At 36.8% G+C, this 22,403-nt stretch overlaps 2 protein-coding genes and 2 long non-coding RNA genes across 14 annotated transcripts in view; 2 read left to right on the top strand and 2 right to left on the bottom strand.

Moving 5' to 3' along the window:
* The window catches only part of LOC139961851 (mitochondrial mRNA pseudouridine synthase Rpusd3-like), a 125,858-nt gene that overhangs the window by 55,639 nt on the left and 47,816 nt on the right, over positions 1–22,403 (top strand). Inside the window, exon 1 of one of the 8 annotated variants that reach the window (XM_071961429.1) lies at positions 21,250–21,265. The exons of the other annotated variants lie outside the window; for them this stretch is intronic. The gene's annotated coding sequence lies outside the window, so the exon portion shown is untranslated. Of the gene's footprint in view, positions 1–21,249; positions 21,266–22,403 lie in introns of those variants that run through there. 8 annotated transcript variants of the gene reach the window in all.
* LOC139961867 (uncharacterized) lies at positions 718–20,970 on the top strand. 2 transcript variants are annotated; one of them, XR_011791055.1, is made up of 4 exons: positions 718–1,236; positions 3,582–3,832; positions 4,448–4,589; positions 20,838–20,970. It is a non-coding gene; the product is annotated as an uncharacterized lncRNA (long non-coding RNA). The 2 variants fall into 2 exon arrangements; XR_011791054.1 differs by lacking the exon at positions 20,838–20,970 and adding an exon at positions 10,530–12,063 and having other exon boundaries at positions 1,093–1,236.
* LOC139961868 (uncharacterized) lies at positions 10,646–16,414 on the bottom strand. Its single transcript, XR_011791056.1, has 3 exons — positions 15,655–16,414; positions 14,825–14,981; positions 10,646–14,552 (listed from the first exon to the last, which is right to left on the bottom strand). It is a non-coding gene; the product is annotated as an uncharacterized lncRNA (long non-coding RNA).
* Positions 17,876–22,403, bottom strand: part of LOC139961837 (uncharacterized) — a 249,171-nt gene continuing 244,643 nt past the window's right edge. For all 3 annotated transcript variants that reach the window (XM_071961397.1, XM_071961398.1, XM_071961399.1), the window contains exon 2: positions 17,876–22,127. In XM_071961397.1, the coding sequence (XP_071817498.1) occupies positions 19,879–22,071 (2,193 nt within the window). In that variant the 5' untranslated portion in view covers positions 22,072–22,127 and the 3' untranslated portion in view covers positions 17,876–19,878. The remainder of the gene's footprint in view (positions 22,128–22,403) is intronic.

The following is a 22,403-nucleotide window of genomic DNA, read 5'->3' as shown; positions in this document are numbered from 1 at the left end:
TATTTCTGTTGTAGTGACCTTCAGCCCCCTACGTATGTTTCACATTATCACAAACAACCCATGGAAAGAACTATCATCATTGTGCACGCCATTTCCTCAACAGACTACTTAATTACGTATACAGTACTAGGGTGGTACTCTAATCGTGATTGAAGAAGAATATCGTCATGCGCAGATGGTTACATAAACGTACATGTATTCCATCTGTTAATTCCAGAGCCGTGTATATAAATAAACGGCGTTGATTGAACAACTTAAGTGATCTGATCTAGTAGTAATTCCTACAAGATAAAGGCTTCTCCTTTGGACGACTTGGACGACAATACGTTGGCTATTTATGCCACCTTTTTTTTCCAAATCAGGCTTTTTTTGCGTTTTTTACAAACTAGTGTCCGGAGTTTTCGTCACTATATAAACCATCCTAGGCAAATACTCACCAGTAAACCAATATGCTACGCTGTTCTTTGACCTTAAGACAAAAAGTGAACTAATTAGGTTATATCAGTTTCTACGGTAATCTTTGCACCAGTCTTCCTTATTTTCACTTCTGTGCTTCAAATTATGCTCTTTCCCCCTCAAGACAGAAAAGCAGTGATGGTAACTGATACTATGCTAAAACAATGTGTACCACGTATCTACTTGTGGTACGGTACCTATAAATCGCATCTTGTTCACAGCAACAGCACCCCCCCCCCACCCCGTTTAAATGCAGCATTGACTGACTTATTACATCCTCAAAGTAATGTAGCCTCCCATCACTGGATAGCTGACAAGTTGACCATTCATGGCACCATCAATTTTGCGTATTACGACCATGTACATTTTTTGCTATGAGAGCCTGAAGTTTTCGTCATATAGCAGTAAACAAATTTCGTACGCTGCTCCTGGAGACCTCAAGTGTTCTAAAATATTGCCTCAATTGACCCATTTTTTCACCATAAGTACTAATTCATTCATTCTCTCCAACATCCAAGCCATACAAAAGAAAAACAGTTGCTGATTGTCAGTGATCGATAACATTTTAAACTGAAAGGATGTTCTCCTACTATACTATAACGGTTTTTTGGCACTTTACCTGAGACGTGAGAACACTCTTGCGGATTGATTTAAACTCTTATACTAGGAGTATGCCACCTCATAGAACTTGATGCATCGAGGTAAATGAATCTGGATTAAACTCGATGACTTGATGCTGCTTTCATTGAAATCGTATCAATTTCTATGGCTGCTTGTAATGTAAGTGCTAGTCTACTTCTTGTCTTTATTTCACATTGGAAAGTAAAAAAAAAAAAAAACATCGATTAACATGTAATTAAAGCTCAACATATATATGTACAAGTTTGATAAAAAAAAAAAAAAAAATCCCGGGAGCTGAATCTTCAGTTTCTTGAGTCACGTTTTTTTTTGCCGTATAGGTTATTTTAGTATTATCTAGTTTTGCGAAATGCTTTATCAATACATTATCATGTGACTAGGCCCCAGTACTACTACTAGGCCTAGTATTAATAATACTAAGAGGCCTGCTACTACAGTATATATAGGCCTACCACGTTCGTAGCAAAGGCAGTGTTAGAATTCATTAACAACGTTAGACCGAGCTTGTTAAATACTATTGCGACAACGGATGTGACACCTCTGCTAAGTGCTTGAATGAAAATAGTCTTTATTAAGATTGCGATAAGGCCTAGGCTGGATGATATGTTTGTCAAGAAATTGGCAACGACAGGTACCTTGACAGGTTACTAGCCTAGGTGTAGTAATAATGACGACGACTGATTCATTTCATTACACCTATAATGAGGATGTCCTGCAATCAGTACTGCTCTACCAGCAATCTTCCCTTCCTTGAGTACGAGTACAAGTAACGCCATGGCGACGGATACTGCACAGAAAGTCCAGGAAGTCCGACAGGTGACCAGGATTGAATGTATCGGTGCTCATTCACACATCCGAGGGCTCGGCTTGGACGATGCTCTGGAAGCAAGACAGACCTCTCAGGGGATGGTCGGGCAGGGATCTGCTCGAAGAGCTGCAGGCATTATCCTGGAAATGATCAAGGAAGGGAAGATTGCTGGCAGAGCAGTACTGATTGCAAGACAACCTCATTAAAGGTGTAATCAAATGAATCAGTCGTCGTCATTATTACTACACTAGGCATATAGCCTATATTCATACATTGTAAATTAGGACAAGGTTGGCTATATCAGCCTAACCAATGTTAGGATCATAGAACATAAACTGAATAATACATTGAACTTAGTTTGGTTCAGGCATTTCTATTCAAATTGAGCTTTTCTATAAATGGTTGTTCAAAAAGGAATGACAAAAAATTAACCCACCTGGCGGTGTAGCCACATCAACATGATACATTGAATTAAGTTTGTTTATGGCATTTCTCCTGGTATTGAATTTTCCTATGCATAAAAGAACCGACTGTGTATTCACAGCAGCATGAGACTTATATTTTTTTTATGTCTCTGTGTATTACTATACAGATGCCATAGCCAACCTCTGTGAAGGGTGTTGCTTCAAAGTTGTGGGTTATTCTGCTATTACTCGAGATATTAAAGTATTAGTTTGATAGCAGTTCCTTGACTTCTTCAGTATCCAATCCAGTGTAAAGGTCCATATTGCATTTATCTGGAATTTTTAGCATTCCATTCTCACTTACATTCATTTACATATCAGCATCTTACGATTGATTAAAGAGAGAATACTGTGATAGAATTTTACTTTAGCACTTAATGAGTAATTAGCCTTTTTGTACAAATTGACAATATTGCTGGCTGTCACAATTATGCATGCACACCACACCTGTCTTATATTTTAAAATCAACCAATGAAATCATCTCTATCAAGTAACGTCAGGCAGTAACAAACCGCCTGTTTCACTCATTCTATAGGTACATTAATGTACTATGTAGGCCTAAACTACAAGATGTAACTGAGTCATGCATTTTAGCAGTTTCCTTTTCAAGTAAAATCTCCAAAGACTAGAAAAATAATCTCTTAATAGACATACAGTATACAAATATTTGTTAGGTGTATTGAAGCTTTCGTTAACATAACCAAGATAGTACGCCTGGTCATCCACACAAAATTGGGTTATCTCTGTCCACAGTACAACCATTACAAAATTGCCTCTGTAGGCCTACATGATATTCTTTTTAACTACAAACAAATGAGAAATAACATAAATTATATCATATTTGAGACCTTTGTCAATAATGTAGTATTGTACATGTTTTCTGAGTGAGCAATAATTTGATAAAAGTCCCGTAGTATCTCAACTGAACCTGAATTGGTGAAAGATTTTTGCAATGTTATCTGAAACAATCTTACTTCATGGTCATTTTAATTATGGACTTTGAGGGTGACTCTGCTGTACTGTATGGTGTCCATCTCAAAGATCCAAGAAATCTGACGAGATAATTGTTTTGAGCTTCTTTGAAATGTACTCAGAAGTAGCTACTTACCTTAAAGTCATTTGTCTGCTAATTTTGTTTTGTTTTTGCTTATACATCATCATTCAGGAACTGCAGTAATCATTGAATATATTTACGGTTCTTATTTTCCTGTAGACTAACCTGAAATGAGTGTGAGGCTGGGTCAATGCTGCAGCAGATTACTGCATGTCCAACTGGAGGAATCATGGCAGAAGTCTGAGATAAGATTTGCATGGAAGATTCAACGCTGCAAGGACAGGGATTCATCAAAGTCTAAACAAGTTCAGCGAGAATCTCTTATCCATGTTGACCAGTCCAACACTAAATGACCTGAGAATAAAGAAGAGTTGTTAAAGATCTGAAAGTCAAACATTGTTCTCATTAAGGTTTGACATCTGTTTCCTTTCCTTCCCATTACTCTTTATTGGTTTTGTTGAAAATGTATTTTTTTTATGATTGTATTTCAAGAATTCCATTTCATGCCCCACCCGTCATTTCCTCCCATTTCTTCCTCACATCTCCAAAGATGTTGGGTGCTAACTATCTGTATGAGCGTAGCTTCTGTAATCTCTATTCATTACAATTGTATTAGTATAATGTGAGTGAGGAAGAATTTTCTTTGAAACACAGTTTTTATTTATTTAGTGACAAAGAAAAATGTGACTCACAAATCATATAAACATGCCTGAGACTGCTAGTGTTCAGCTTGTACTTGTAGTACACTGTAGACTGCATCAGAAGTAAATGAGAGAGTATATCAAAGAATTAGTTTAGTGAATCCAAAGGTTTATAAAGCCAGCAGAAACTCATTTGAAACACTATCCATGAGATGATCGGGTACAAATACTAGCATAGACATCACGCCTTTATATTTTGAAGAGAATTATGAGGCAGGCATTCCTGTTGGGGACTGCCATTTAATGTCCCCATTGATATATGTATTGATATACCTTCTTAATTGTTTTACTTAAATGTTTTGATTTATGAATTGATATCTGCAGATGGTTTACTCGTGATTGCAAAACCACCCGGAGTGTCAGGTAACAAAGGAAGAACGGACGCTGTCTCAGTCACTGAAGTCGTACCTCAACTGGTGGAGGCTTGCAATCTACCTTTTCTGGAGATAGTCAAAGCGCCAGAGAAGTTAGTATCATGTTCTTTGTCTCTTCTTAGCCGATGCCAAAAGATTCTATGTATTAGATAGGCTTGTCTTTGTTCTTTAAAAGGCATAGCTGGTGGTTTTCAACATCCTCTAATCCGTTCAAATCTATGTTACATTGAATATTTACACTTGTACCTTTCCATAGATGTATGGCACATTGTTTTATTATCTTTTGGGAATCGGTAAAAATTGATCAAACCTAGCACTTTTGGACAAGGAGTTTGCTCTTTTTGCAACAGTTCCTAAGTGCTCACATGACATCAGGTCAGCCTGTGACATACATGTGAGGAGTCGGTTGAGGAAAACTTTCAATCAAGCTATTCACTGCAGCACTAACACTACGCCAATACGACACTCTGTCATACTGTTAAAATCAAAGTGCCAACGAATTGTGTAGTAGGAATCAAAATTCCAGTTTCTTTGCGTTTCCCAGTCATCAAACCGACGAAAAGTGTTGCAGGCTTTAGATTATTTTTGTAAGTTGCACCCGCAGAGACTTTCTCGCACTCTGGGTTTCCCACCATCTGCAGGCGAAGATGTGTTCAGCACACTTTGGCACAAACACGTATTATAGGTAGTATAGTCTACACAGAGGCCCTCTAAAGATAAAGTCTCCTTTACTTTGATATATGCCTCAACTCATTAGCCACAATTGCCCTGTTGTTCTAATGTGAACTCAATTGTTTATCTTCAGCAGTGATTTACCCCATAGGTGCAGCATTAAAAGGTCATGTTACAAAAGAGTACACCGAGGGGGTAAGGGGGCGGGGGGAGGGGTGGTTCTGTTTGTTTTTTGTTCTGTATTCTAATTGTAAAGTTCTGTATTTTTTCAGGGAGTGTCACTGCCAGACAAGCCCTATCATAGGTTTTTTAGTACACTTCCTTTCACAAGTTTTGTTTCTTATCTCCTGCCATGTTACATGTCATACTTATGTCGTGATACAACAAAATAAATGAAATGAAATGAAATATGGCTCAAGCCAAGCTGGACAATGATCTGAGCCTCTCAGAATTTTTATTTTCATAGTCTTTACAAACTGAACGGTACCAGGAGAACACATACAGTACTAGTGAAACACATTGGAAGGATTGTGTATTTCTAGGCTAATTTGAATTAAGTCAGAGCTTTTTTCCCACTACTATTGTCTACAGCTAGTATGTAATCTCCTAAGCTTTGTAAGTGATAACATGCTTAATATATGGGGCCAGTAAGTGCGGATGATACAATTTGTAAATTGATTGTAGTTTCTGTGATCATGGGAGATGTTTGCATCTCACATCTCAATTGCTACACATCCTAATGTTCTTGCAAAATTGTTAGGTTTTGTGTCATGTTATATTATGCACACAAGCTCAAATTAATGATGCACAAGTAAATACAAATTTCCCAAGGTAAAAAACAACATTGGAGTAGTTTTTAGTTGTTAAGATTCCTTTATGTTATGTTCTATCTGGTAATGTTCAATAGTACTCCTAGAGAAGTTACCAAAGTGCTGTTAAGTACCTCAACAGTCACTTTGCATGTGTCAATTGAGCAAATAGGATAGTGCATGAACTAAACCTGTTAGGATCACCTTAAACAAACTTAATGTTGACATTGATATAATGTGTAATACCTCATACATGTTTGCTTCATATATTATTCCATTCCAGAATTTCTTTTTGATATGTTAAAAAGGAACATAATCTAATCATTCTGGTGAAATTTGCATTCAATTCATATGTACCTTTTTGAGATATTGACAGTTGAAGTCACTACCTTTCGTACCAAAAGTGAACTTGGAGCAAACAGGTGTGACATCATTGTTGCACACTGATACATAATGTTTCGTTTTCCTTTAAAATTTACGTCTAATTTTATACTCCACAGTTGGATGCATCCATAATGTGAATACCATAGGTATTGGTATTTTATCAACTTTACATCCCCTCTAGACAAACTAGTAACCTTATCCAATCCAAAGTCAAATCAATAGACTGAAAAATAAAGAAAAACAAACCATTATTTGTCAGGTGGGCAACTATGACATCACACCTGTTTGCTTCAAGTTCACATTTGGTAGAATATCAGATAACTTGAACTGTCAATATCTCAAAAATAGTACATAGGAATTGAATGCAAAATTCAATAGAATGCTAATAGATTATGTTCCTCTTTCACATAGCAAAAAGGAAATTTGACCTGGACTATTCTTTTAAACTTAAACCAGTCCCATGATGAAATGTTCAAAGGAATAATATATCCTAAACTGCTAAAGCTGACAAGTCAATACCAAATAAATTAGAAAATGGCAAATAGAGTACTGCCTAGAATCCAATGTTTAAAACCACTGAATACATCCTATTGCCTTTCATACATTCATTTGGGATTTTCTAGTGCATAATCTTCATGTTCATAGTGTACATCTAACATCTGTAAATTTTTGTTAATTTCATTCAATAACTTTTTAGAAATTGTTTTATGCCCAGTAAGAATACTCACTCCACCCCTTTAAAATCACATTGAGAGCTGCCTCCTTTGTTGGTTGCCTAATTTTGTTTCTGCTGGCGATACTGGATGTATAGATGTTAACATTTACCCTTTTCTACCTCGTTTGCAATAGGGAAACACATTGGGGGCTGTGAAAAATTATCCCTTGGCTTCTGTTTTGCAACAAATGGCAAGGGGATGGGGGATGCCTTGTCCTCCATTGCTCTGGATAACCTTTGCATCAAGGTCAAAAGTAGCTGAGGTGGAAATTTCACTATTACTATAGCATGTATACTTAACAATGTTTCCCCACACCAAAACATCTCCCCTTTTCTCTTCAATCTCTACCCTACCCCTCCTCCAAACCTCTTGTGCAGACCCAATGCAAGATTACATTGAAAGCTTCCTCCCTTATAGATTGCCTTATTAAATTACTAATGAAATTCAATTTATTTAGAGATTAGCATTATCCATATTTGCAATGGGCTGCAAGTATTCATTGTGGGCTATGAAATGTTCCCCCAGCTGGCTTTCATCTGGAAGCCAAGGGTAGACTTCTTGGTGGTCATGATTTATCCCCCCCCCTTTTGTACCCCTCCCCTTGTTTGAGCTACAGGATATATCCGGGTACTACTTTTTTTGTCTTTTCTGTCAAACCGATTTAATTTCATGGTAGTGTCTTAGACATACCTCTCTTATATACCTTTGCCTATATGTGATAATGTTAACCCTCTCCTAAATATCTTTGTCAGGTTTTTTCTTTAATCTCTACCCTTACACCCTTCTCCATACCCTGATATGCAGTGAGCCAATGCAAAATCAAATTGAGAGCTGCTTCCTTTATTGATTGTCTCATTTTGATACTGCAATACTCAATGTGTAGAGGTTAACATAGAACCCATTTATCCCCGTTTGCAATGGGGGGGGGGGTCATTGCGGGCTGTGAAATGCAGCCCCTCTTTAATCTCTATCCTTACCACTCCTCCCCTGGTAAACTGTGAACCAATACAAAATCAAATTGAGAGGTGCATCCTGTATTGATTCTCTAATTTTAAGACTGCAATGTTCAATGTGTAGAGGTTAACATTGACCCCATTTATCTATATTTGCAATTGGGGGAATCATTGGAGGCTATGAAGTATAATACTCCCAGCTGGCTTTCACCTGGAACCTAAGGGTAGACTTCTTTGTGGCCCTGACTTTATTTTATATTTTTCCCTGTGGATGCTCTGCCTTCACCCACCCCAAGGGCGGCGGAAGCACTTTTAATCTGGGGGGGGCACCGACATCAAAGGGCACTTTGCAGAAATTCGATTGGACTGATGCAGCCTTATATTTAGTACCCTTTATAACTCTTATTGTATTATCTTATTTGCGTATACACATCACTCCATCAACGCCCCCCCCCCCCCCCTCAAGGAAAATATGCATATAGCACTGCGATATCCAATGTGCAAATTGGGAAACAAGGAACAAGTTTTCTTTTGAGACAAAATGAGGTGAAATCATGCTAGTTGCTAATGTAGGAATCTTCCGAATTAGAGTTTATTTCTTGTTAATGTCTTAACAATTTTTTTCCATTCGAAATAGCTTTGAGTTTGACCCACAGAAATTCATTAAAAGTCAGGGCTTAGCCAGGATTTGCAAAGTTGTATGCACGACTATCTGGGCGGAGCGCCACCACCGGTTGGCGCGGAGCGTACAAGAAAATTTTTGGTTTTACAAACCCCTCAGATGGCCGGAAACGGCCCTTCCCGAGTGTTCATTCTGGTTCCCTGGCCTCTAATTGCTAACTTGAGACACCTCAATTTTTATGTAGAAAAAGGGCACATTTTTAACCTGAGGAAAAGTGGGGGGGCACGTGCCCCCTGTGCCCCCCCCGGTTCCGCCGCCCTTGACCCACCGCCTTATTATTGGGAATTATTGGGGGCTTCCATCTGGAAGCTAAGGGTCGAATTCTTGGCGGTCCTGACTTGATTTCCACATTATTTTTTGAGGCTAAGGGGGGGGGGGGAGAGAGGGACATTCTGCCTTCCCCTTCCCCCTCTGGCTAAGCTAATTGCCTCACTCTACCATTTTCTCTGCCTGACTTGTACAATCAAATAACTTTTCAAATTAGGTAGTAGTCATGGGTACGTATTTCATGTTGTATATGTAGCCCCATTCCAAAACTTCACCTTTCCGCTCAGAACATCTCTACCCTGACCCCTCGTCCACCCCTGACATAGAATCAATGCAGAATTTCATTGATATCTCCCACCCTTATTGATTGCCTAATCTTGTTAGATCTGAAAAAAGTCAATGTGTAGAGGTTGCATCTAGACCCTATTTAACCATATTTGCAATGGTCCCTTGGGAATTTTGTGGGAGGGGCCCGGAATGTTTACAAACCTGCTGGCTTCCATCTGGAAGCTAAGGGTATAACTGTTGGCGGTCCTGATGTTGCTTCCAACTTTTTCACGCTCTGCCTCAACCCCTCCCCCCCCCTTCCATATATCTCTGCCCTTAATTAATGTCAAAGGTGGTATTCCTATACACATCATTGCTAATACCTTTGCCTATATGAACTTACGTTACCCCAACCTAAAATATTTACGTCCCCTTTTCTTTGATCTCTACCCTTACCCCTTCTCCCCCCCCCCCCTGATATGCATAACCAATGCAAACTTACATTGAGGGCTGCCTCTTTTATTGATTGCCTGATTTTGTTACTAAAACACTCAATGTGTAGAGGTTAAAGGTGTATAGGCCCCAAACTATAGGACGCTATAATTGCTATAAGATTTCAAACTGCTCTTTCCTGGAGGCATTTAATCTCTAAATTTCCCCATAATTCCAAATAAGCAAACAAGATGGTAAAATGATGGCTGAAATACCTTCAGGATGGTAATATGAAGAGTATAAGAAGTTTGACCATGTGCAGTTGACCATATTTGAAAATCTTACATATTTGTGGTCAATACAGCATACCTTTAACATGTAGACCCTTTTTACCCTGTTTGCAATGGGGAGAATCATTGGTTGAGGGCTGTGAAACATATATCAATTATCTTCTGTCATGAAACTAAGGAGGGTGGGGCAGGGTTGGTCTTGGTCACCCTGACCTTCATTGCTCTGGCTAGCCTGTACTTTAAGGTTAAAGGTAGCAGTACTAGATATTTCATTTATGTACTATTTTAGCCCACATTAAAGAACCCTCTCTTTTTCTGTTCAATTCCTACATTTACCCTTACTCAACCCCTGGTACGTAGTGAAGCAATGACAAATTGTGATAGTGTCTTCATCTAAATTTGTTTTTAATTAAAGAAGTTATCAATGTCTATATCGCTAATAATAGGCTCTGTGTACAGTGAACGTAATTGGGCAGTGTGTGGTGCCCGTGAGTGTTACCAATGGTTTTGCAACCATGGTTTAAGTGCAATTTGTCATTTCTTTTACTTCTAATTTACAGCTTATAAACCTCCTCAGAAAAGACAAGGATGTCCACAGAGATTCTGCCCATTCTGTTCAAAGACCTTGGCTGTATCTCAGCTTACTCGACAATAAGAAATCAAGAACCACTTCCACTGCTGTTTAAAACACTGTTTATTTCTATCACTTTACCACCATTGATTCATTAATGTGAAATTTTATCTCTAATCAGTACAAACTTTCATGTTTTATGAATGCAATATTGACAGTCTACTGTGAATGTGATGCTCATTTGGAAGAATCTCAAATAATAATTAAAGTAAATTTCACAAGCTATTCTAATCAGCTCAGTCTTTCATCTTTTATAACACACATGATTGATACATTGTTGTTACATGATATGCACATTGGAAACATTGTACCATGAGTGATTCATTAAAATGTGTATGTCTGATCATTAGGATAATCTTTCCACTTTCAGAGAATAAATCCTTTCTACTCTAGCTGTTCTCTTGTTGTTATGTCACCGTTCATTGCCAATTTTCTACAAAGAATTTTTCATTTAAATTTACTCTGTGTTCAATACACAATATTTATACAACACCTTTGTCTTAGAGAACTCGGCTATTTTCCCTTCTTAATAGTGTCATGAATATGCCACGCTGGAATAAAAATATAACTTTAAAAAAAAAATAGAAAAAATGGGTTAGCAAGTTGTTGAATGACAGTCAACTCCAACTGACTGTCATTACTCACAACATTCATCAAGAAACAAGTTTATACAATAGACAAGCAGTAGATGCTCCTGCTGTTTTTATCATTTAAGTCAAAACAGGTTGAAACATATTTCATTGGAGTTTCATTGAAACTTCAAGAAACCAAATCGGTCAATTCAATTCAACCAATAATCGATGCCCTATTGTATGCTACTTATTTTGGCTCTCATCTCTTAATCATATTTAGTGTCTGCATGTGTTGTGTTGAGACACATTGCCACTGAAGCTAATTATCGCCAGTAAAGTTGTCTTCATTCTAAAATTTAAATTATTATATTGAATTGTATTGAATTATTGTAATCAAATAATCTAATGTTAATCTAATCTAATGTTAATCTAATGTTAATCTAATGTTAATCAAGGCGGAGTGTATAGCCTAGTGGTTAACGCCGGCGTCTCCCAGTCGTGAGATCCCCGGTTCGATTCCCCGCCGACAGCAAGGTGTGTCGTCTGGCACGGGTGTTGTTCAATAACAACTTCCCGACATGGACGTTAAATGGATGTGTGCCGAGAGATTGGCTTCGGTCAGCTTGCGAGTCTATAAGCCTCCATGGCTTCTTTCGCGAGTTCCTGCTTGCGGGAAGATCACATATACATACATACATACATACATCTTCATGTTCATTGGAACATTTTGATGACTGGAGTTGTTTTTGCATTGCTAACTCCAATGGATTAACAGGGATTTTTCTAAAAATATGTGACATTTGCATTCAGTATTGTAACCATAGTTAACATCATTTTGGATGAAAAAAGAATCACCTAACAAACTGTCACACATTGAAATTCATTATCTCATGCATTCTGTGTTGTAGCCATCTTTGACTTCCTTTGCATGAAAATTACCAAACATAGTCAAGCATTGGAATGATTAATTTCATGCATTTTGTGCTTAATTAGGGGGAGGGGGTGTTCTGAACTACCATTTGTTTAAGGTGACCTTGTCGTGAAAGCTAGTATTTCTGAAGAATTCACTAATTTGTTTGCCTATATATGATGTTTTTCTGTCTAGTCATGGTTCATTTGGTTCTAATTCCATCAATGCAACTTATAGGCCATCAGCTGAAGCTCAAAATGTGGCTGTAAAATCAGTTTCGTTCCAGCAACACCGGGTCTAGACTTTTAATGCATTTTTGGGTAGTTTAATGCATCACAAACATATCAAAAGTTCTCCAAAAAATTTCCTGCAGTATTTTTGTAACGCACCCTTGAAATTGGGTATGTTATGTAGACATTACGTGCTACGATGCTATGTATTAGGAACACATGTGCTAACGTTAGATTTGGTACAGTGGTGCATACATACCACTCTTTTCTTATATGTTTAATTACGACTCATATATTTTTTTTTTGTATAATAGTTGGGTCAGGGTTACAAGAATGGTGGAAGAGGATTCTGGTCTAAGGGTCAGTGAGGGTTGTTTTCAGGCATTACAAGTTGTGCCCTCCCCCCCCCTCCATTTTCGCCAAAATGGTAAAAAATCACATTTTCAACTTTGAAATACAATTTTTGCACATTATAACTTAAGGGTTTTAATTATAAAAATGTATCGCTTTTAATAAACTCAGATATAATGCTTTGTAATAAATCAAATATTTTTAGATTTTCCCCCTATGTTATGAATGCATTTCGTCTGTGCATGTATGCGTAAATATACACATATAATGAAAAGTTCCTCTCCATAATTGTTACACTCCCCATCCAAACTGTCTTACAAATGTGACTCCCTCCCCCTCTACTTTACATGTAGCTAAATCCCTAGTTACAGTGAGATGTGCCAATGCCCCAAGACCAGTGAGTTATTTCTTTTGTAGAAATCAATATATAAGTTGGCACACTAAGACATCATGGCATATCGTAGATGTGAAATAAAGTTAGTCGGTATATATCTGTTACCTTAGTACTCTTTCTACTGTCTTCTGCAAAACTAGGTACTTTCTCCATGTTACGGAAACTACATGTTTATAATGCGTATTCCTGCAAAAAGTGTTTCCAAGGGAGTTAACGTATAAAAGAAAAGATCGACAAGGTTTCGAATGGTATTTTGAATAATAATAGTTCTATATTCTACAAATAATATGAATAATAAAGGTGAATGGTACAAATAAGTGAATAACGAAGACAGTTAACTTAAGCCCCAGATAGAAAGAAATAATGTATCTATTAAGACTGGGTCGATACACTCAATGGTGTAGTAGAGCTGGGCCTTTGCGATGATTCAAGATACAGGTTCTTCATCAAAAGGCGCGGCGAGGAATTAATAAGTGATTAAAAGTTCATCCAAGGACAGTTATACTAGTTATAACAGGATCCACTTCAATTCACTGCATGGAAGTCAGATATGGTATTGGAAAGGGAAAGTCCATTCCGTAGTAGAGGTGAAGATAATTAGATGAAATAAAAGTCACTAAAGACTTGAATATCCTTCAGTCAAAACTTGAACAAATGGACAAAACGTGTTAACAATATGAATAAAACAGGTAACAAAATGTTATGGCAAAACAATAAATAACCGTGATATTGGAACAGGGTCAGGGGCGATGGTTCCCCAACAACAGTATATAAACCTCTGACTGGTTTCAGGACGCGGTATTTGCGTCATCATCATCAGTAAATGTAGTTGTGAATATGCAAGAGGTAAAGCATGCCAATAACACCCTCCTCCCGCCTCCCCTCTCAGCAAAAAAAGTGTGATTTGAAGAAAATGTGAATATTTATCATAAGGTGTCTGGTACTGTAGGTAGGGTAATCTACATAAAACTACTAATAGCTAAAATGAATATATGAATAAGATCATGTTTTCTGGTTCCTTTAAACTCTGGGGAACAAAATAATGACAACATGACTTTGAAAAAGTTAACCCTCTTCACAAAATTCAAACTTGATTAAAATTTCAGACTAAGATATCAAGATTTAACACCATCACAGTTCATCCTCCAAATCATCTTCCCCTGCATCAACAATCTCAACATCTTCTTGGAAGTTGCTGCAATTTCTATATTTACATAGGTCTGTACACAGTAGTTGTGCATTCATTCAGGAACATCTTCCTTTAAGACATTTGCCGACTCTACAGCTACTGCTGACACACTGAAGCAAAACATCTGGGTCAGGTGGCTTCGTCATCCAAGTGATTATAAGGTCATCATTTTCAAGTTCCATCCATGTCCCTCTGGTGAGAGTGCATCAATCCTTTGCTGCAATGCCCTACTGTGAATAGCAGCCTGGTTGGTGCAGAGCTTAACATGCTGGATCAGAGCATCTTTTGTTGGTGGTAAACTCTGCTCTGAGGAGGAGATGAACAGAACACCTTGTACCATGAAATTGGATATTTTTGAGTCTCACATTTTATGATGGGGTACCAATATAATTACAATTCAGCTAGAAATATGTTGCAAATTACTTTATTAATTTCAATGGAAAGATTAACCTGATATTGCATCTCAAAGTGTTTAGAGAATTTTTTTAATTTTCCTTGGGGGAGAACCCCCATATTCCAAAAGTCCTAGATCCACCCCTGAACACTCAATGAACCACACATTGATGAGAGTACTTTACCTTTCAAGATCTGTATGTCTTCCTTGCCAAGAATTGTATCTAGTTTCTTCAACATAGAGAGTGGTACCTCACTTCAATGGCAACACGGTCTTTTCCTCTAAATATTCATAAAATCTGGGCTCATCTTTTTTCCGCTCTGCTGCTTGTCGAAGCAATACTTTAATAAAATGAAATAAAAAAAGCAAATTGTTTTGCATTTTCTGTTCATCAAAATGTAAGTTTGAACAAATAAGAACTAAGACAATTTTATTTATTTACCATGTGATATGCTCATCTTCTATGGACAAACAAAGACACATTCAAATTTTGCAAACCAGTGTCATGCAAAAAAGAATTAAAACAGGCTTTTTTTGACAGTACAGTACATTATCTCTTAATGTTATGGTTTAAATTATACAATGGTAGATTATATCTGTTACTAATAATAAAGGAGACAGATACTTGTTCATTTTGGTAAAGCTAGACAGGCTGACAATAAGACCTTGCAAACCTAACCTTATTGCACCTTTGTTACACTTATTTTTCTAACTAATATAATATCTCTATCATTCAAATAAAGGGCCACAGTAGAAAACTATGAAGCCTGTATTTAACACTTAGGCTAGTGCCCCAGATGGAGAATTTGAAACAAATTTCCATTCCTACCACCTTATAACAAAACAAATCAGATGACCATGCCACTAATTATATTATTTTCAGGTCCAACACTGTGCCCTTTGACTTGGATTCTATCCCTCAAGAGCTACTGATCTTGCATTATGCAACTTCTCTTAACACTTCAACTATGCCACAGAAGTACAAGTAGAGTCGTGTAGTATGCTTAGGCTTACCTCCATCGAAAGTCTCTGCCTGCTGCAGCTTGTCCTGCATCCGTTTGCAACGCCGAGTAATGTATTGTTTCTTTTCCCACATATAATAAATTGAACAGGCAATACACCAGAGCTTCTGCTTGGTTTCCTCGATCTTTTCCGTCAATTCTTCGTTTAAAATCATATGGAGTCTCCTTTGGAACTGTCCGTTTTCTTGCAGCAATGTGCTTGCTATCAATGAACCGCCTTTAACACTTATCGTGGAACCCCATCATACTATGCTGTTGAACACACGCTTGATCGTAGTAGGCCATGGAGTAATCAGTAGTACGGCGATATCACTGTCTCCGCCGCTGAGATTAAGCCAATCTTTAGCGCAGGAAGTAACTTTAGTCCATCGTTTATTCGTCAGTGCCTCGACTGCTTCAAATTTTACAGATTCAATGTGCACTGAGCACTGTAGATTTCCGTGTGTCGGAGACTGACTAGCGCTCGTGGGAGCCGCCATGTTTGTTGTTTTCTACAAAGATTGCACACAGAACTCATGGCTCATTGGACAATTCATATCACATGGTACAGATATCTCACTGGCGCACAACTTTTGAACGTAAAACGGCAGGTTTCTTAACATACGCAATAAAAAATATAGTTCGATCTTTCCAGCGGAATTGCAAAAAAAATGCAGGAAAGAACATGAAGAACTTTTGGATCATTAATCTTAGTTAACTTATATATTCAATGCTGTAGAGAAATTTTAGACCCGCAGTTGCTGGAACGAAACAAGCGAATTTCGACCTTCAGCTGATGGCCTATTACACTTATCTTGCATCATACTTTCATTGTGTTACATTTTGTACTTTTCATTTGACTGCCAAGTATTGCTGACGAAGGTCCCAGGGGGCCAAAAATTCCAATATATTTTCTAAAACATAACTCCTCATTTGTCAATTATGAGTCATATCTTATTTCTCTATTAATATTAATATTATATATATATATATATATATATATATTATATATATATTATATATATATTATATATATATTTATATATATATTATATATATATATATATAAATATATATATATATGTGTATATATATGTTTATGTATGTATATATAAATATTTACATATACATATGTATATATATATATATATATATATATATATATATATCTATCTATATATATATATTTATATATATATATATATATATATATATATATATAACATGGCATACCTATAGGGTAACTTACAGGATGTTACTCTAGGTTCACGCCTGTATAACAGGGGATGCATAAATAAACACAACACAATGCAAGTAAGATTTCCTGAAATATTATTATAATGTATTCCGATATAAATGAACAATGTAATAACGTAAAATGTACAGTAAAGTACTGTATTGTAAAATGTAAAGTAAGTATATCACAAAGAAGAAGCTGGAGTATCCACTTACACTCTCTAGCTTACAAAGCTTGTTGGTAAACACCTGACCAAACAAACAGTCAACAAAAGAAGCACCATATATATATATATATATATATATATATATATATATATATATATATATATATATATATATATATATATATATATATATATATATTTATATATATATATATATATATATATATATACATATATATATATATATATATATACATATATATATATATATATATATATATATATATATATATATATATATATATATATATAAACTGTCGGGACTCCATAAAATAAATGTTTATGCGGCAGGGTATGAAAACCCGCCTGCTATCTACCCGTCGCACTTTGCGTTTACCAGCATACGAATGTTTAATGTTCAAACATTTAATGTATCCATATGAATACATTACAAGAAAGAGGACAGATCGCAGGCGAAAGTTGCAAAATTGGAGAAAACAACCATGTTTGCTCGAAACGTATTTCAATGCGATAGTTTGCAAAACACATATTTTTGGTAGTTTTATATGGTTTTATAAAATATTCTTATCCGCTGTCCCAACTGCCTTCTCCTATATAGCCTTACCAACCCCCACCACTAAGCGTTGTTAGTTATTTTGTTATTAAAAATCTTGAATGGACGTATTACGAGATTTATTATTTTTTCAGCAGTCTTGTAACATTTCAAGTAAGGCTATTTTAACTGCTTCAAGTGATCTGTTTGAATGCTCCTGCAATGCAGTAGAGTGCAAAACGGTTTAGAAAAGTGGGAAGGACCAACACTTGTTTCTACTCCTCTTTCTAAAGTGGAGTGGTGTCGAACTTCACTCTCCACCCCTCCTCTGATTATGACTCTACATGTACACTAGAATTTGCATTTTAACAGTCTGTAACATAGACAGTGGTTGTACATAAAAAGCATGTTAGCTATCTGTTCATTTCTTTAATATGTTCATATTCTTTAATTCAATGCAAATTAATGCAAGAGTCACTTCAATATCATTGCCATATGTCCCAGCCGACTGTAGCCTTCAAGGAAGGCCACCAATGAACCAAATCCTTCACACGGCTATAGTGAACGTCAAAAGGACAGAGATCTATAGATCCCAATAATCTTTGATGTGATCCAACGGCTATAAACATTGGTTACGTTTTCTGTCTTAACTTTAAACTTAAAGTTTGTAAACTAGTAACTTTGTATTTGAGAAAGACGGACTCGGAATTGGATCCAAAAGACTCGGCTATAGAACTGTTACAAATTATCTTTGACCACCATATTTGCAAACAAATACTAAACTGTGTGCAATATACGGTATTAAGAAACGAAGTAGCCTATAAGCATTTCGTCCTCGCAGTATTGTGTTTACAGCCATAGCCATGAATCAAGACCTCCCTTCGGAAAATGCATATATATTGTACGTCCATCTTCGTTGGGTGCAGACATTCTTAAAAAGATACAAGAAAATAGAGCACTAATATATATGATATGTCATAAGAGGTTATTTTAAATAGAGGAACATTATAAAGAAAGAATTATCGGTAATGATATATACCACATTGCATCAGGAAGCCAATATTGCTTATACCCAAGGAATAATACGCCAACCTTGTCTAGAAAATGTGTTAGGCTGTAATAAAAGTATTTATTCATAAGGAATGAACATACTGATATTAACGTAAATTAATCCCTATATAGGAAGACAGTCTTTGTAATGGATATATTAAGATACGGAGATAAACTCATTAAAAACTAATTATTGCCAATTATAAATGCACTAACAATAACTCTTAGAAATTAGGATTGTAATATCTTCCTATGTCTGTAAAACTCCAGTCGAAAAATTAAAGCAAGGATAACAACCGATCTGTGTATCATAACTCGCGATGTCATTTTGTTTTAATATGTAATTTCTATAAAGCGCTATACAGGTACTAGTCCGTATATATACATCTCCCCTGCAACGGAAGCTATCATGAGCTTCTCCTCACCATCTACTACCGATGTGGTCATGCAACGACATCCACTGGCATTGTTGTTAGTAATTGCTGACCATCTCGACTGTATTGTGTTAGCAGAGTGGTCTGACAACTATCATCATGCCATATCATGTAGATGAACCCTCCCTTGCCTATGCACATACTGTAAGGTCTTAAGTCAACTCCACCTAGATTTAGTTTGGCGAATTTATACACCACCTTACTCCCTGATGTCACCATGGTAACTGCATATGAGGTCCTACCCTCATAGTCACAGATCAGAAGATAACCGTCGTGGACAGTGATATCAAATGATCCACTGATTTCATCAGGTAGTACTATGGTGTGACTGTAATTCAGCTGGTAATCAAATACATACACTTCTCTGCTGTTAGTACCAACAATGATTTGATTCTTTGCGGGATTCGTGGCAACAGAAAACACAACCCTACCCTCTGGCCATGTCTTAACCATATCACTGATGTTCTTCTTTTGGTAAGAAGAGTCAGAAATATTATAAATACCGATTTCATCCGGTATGCAAACTGTAATGACATTGCACCCCGACAAATTACAACAGTAAAGATATGCCTTCTGCAGAAATCTCTTATTTCTATTTAAGACATTCTGATTTAATATTTCCCCTTTCATGTTAATGACAGTGATGTGTGATATCTCTTCTGATACACTACCAGTCATAACGATATTACCATCGCTACTTCTTGTCATAATGGTGACTACGTAACCTTTAACTTTGATTCCTGGAACATCAACAACAGACTCTTCGCGTTCTTTAATTACAACTTTATCAGAAATAACTATACAGGTACTAGTCCGTATATATACATCTTCCCCGACGTTAAGGTGGCTATCATGAGCTTCTCCTCACCATTTATTACGGATGTGGTCATGCACCATGCGTCGTCATCAACTGACATTGTTGTTAGTAATTGCCGACCATCTCGACTGTATTGTGTTAGCATAGTGTTCAGCTGCCCATCATTCCATAACATGTAGATGAACCCTCCCATGCCTATGCACACACTGTAAGGTCTTAATTCAGCTCCACTTAGATTTGGTTTGGTGAATTTATACACCACCTTACTCTCTGAAGTCACCATGGTAACTGCATATGAGGACCTACCATTATTGTCACAGATCAGGAGATTACCATCGTGGACAGTGATATAATATGATGCCCCGATTACATCAGGTAGTACTATGGTGTGACTGTAATTCAGCTGATAATCAAATACATACACTTCTCTGCTGTTAGTACTAACAATGATTTCATTCTTGGCGGGATTCGTGGTTACAGACCGCACATGACTTTCCTCTGGCCACGCCTTAACCATATCACTGATGTTCTTCTTTTGATAAAAAGAGTCAGAAATATTATAAATACCGATTTCATCCGGTTTGCAAACTGTAATGACATTGAACCCTGACAAATTACAACAGTAACGATATGCCGGAAGCCCAAATCTCTTATTTCTTTTTAAGACATTCTGATTTAATATTTCTCCTTTCATGTTAATGACAGTGATGTGCGATTCCTCTTTTGATACCTTACCAGTCATAACGATATTACCATTGCTACTACTTGTCATACCGGTGATAAAGTAACCTTTAGCTTTGATTCCAGGAACATCAACAACAGACTCTGCGCTTTCTGTAATTACAACTTTATCATATATAACTTTGGTTATATCACTGGTGACAAAATCAGATAAAGATTCTAACTCTGGATATTCTTGTTTCATTTCTTCGAGCAAAGGTTCACTGGCTGCTCTTATGTCGGGGACACACTGTGCGTCTGTCCAATCGTCATTACATGCAAGAATGGAAGAAAACGTTGCTGATAAGTTTTCGAACCGTTTAATAAGTTGCTTACATTTATTTAGTATTTCTTCACATCTGTTTTTGTTTTGAATTGTAAGAAGGTCTTTAGCCGTTGTCAAGGTCTTGAAATTACTATCTAACTCCCCAAGCTTTTTGAAGAATTCACCCTCAAATTCTTGTCGAATTTCCTTAAATTCTTTCAGTTCCTGGTCATATTTGACATCGGTACTTTTCATATTTTCTTGATGTTTCGTGATCAATCGTTTCATTTCCTCTTCATGTTTAACAGTTATTTCACGTTTTTCACGCCCTCTTCTCTTTTCTATGTCAGCAGCTCCTATTTCACGTTCATCGTTACATTGGGCAAGTTTATCCTTTATTTTCTTTGCCTGTTCCTCGTGTTGAATTGTCAACAACTTTGTCTTTTTTGTAACATTTTCATTCAATTTTACTAACACCATTTGAACCCTCTCGGGTAACGCGTATAGTTTAGTCTTGTGCTTGCTTAGTTCAGCGAGGTTCTGAATCAGTAATGTCCTTTCTTTCTGGGCTAGGTCAGTCACATCTATGAGATCATGACCTTTGTGCTTACTGTGAGTGCAAATTAAACAAATCGGTTCATTTTGGCATGTACCGCAGCACATTTTGGCTGGTTCTTTGATATGAAAATGGCACCTGGGATCTTCCGTCATTGCAGCTATTTCCTCCATGGTCAGGTTCTTAGCTGCCATATTTTCCAATTTCAGAGTGTTTGGTTGGTGATCAGTAAACATTTTACTACTGATATGAACCTTGTAACATTCGTTGCATAAAAAATCTCTACATTTAAAACAGTAGGCGGAACATACCACATCCTTTAAACAGCTGAAACACTGCTTCAAATCTTTCTTTTCGAATGATTTATGCAATTCTATGAACTCGAGCATACTCTTCATATGAAAATCAGTCTTAAAGCCGTCCAATCCATCCTCTGGTATACAACATCGCTGTTTGCAAAGTGGACATTCAATTGTCCCATCATGGCTGGCTTGAAGAACTGTTCTCAAGCAATCGTTACAGTATCGATGAAGACATGGTAACTGTTTCGGCTTATTAAATTGATCCAAACAAACAGAGCACATGAAGAAGTTTTCTGTCAGGTCTTCTATGAAAGGGTTCCAGGTAGCCATGTTGATGAAGGTTGTTAACTCTCACTTGATAAAACTGTACTCAGTTACGCCACAATCTGTGAAAGAGTTCAGGAAAAGAAAGAGAAGGGTGTAACAAATTATTATTTATCCCTGTATTTCATAAAATATGAATGGAAATACAAAAATACATAACCCATTCAAAATGGTCTGGACACAGAAGTGCTAAAACATTTCAGGCCATTGTCTAACCAGTCCTTCATCTACAAAATTTTGGAGAAGGTTGCGGATGCACGACTTGAGCCACACTTACATACCAATGCCCTTCACGAACAGTTGGACTTCAGGATGTTGCATTGAAGAAGTTTGAGTCA

This window comes from Apostichopus japonicus, chromosome 20 (genome assembly GCF_037975245.1).
Source record: "Apostichopus japonicus isolate 1M-3 chromosome 20, ASM3797524v1, whole genome shotgun sequence".
Classification (NCBI taxonomy): domain Eukaryota; kingdom Metazoa; phylum Echinodermata; class Holothuroidea; order Aspidochirotida; family Stichopodidae; genus Apostichopus; species Apostichopus japonicus.
This window is presented reverse-complemented; position numbering and strand designations above follow the sequence as displayed.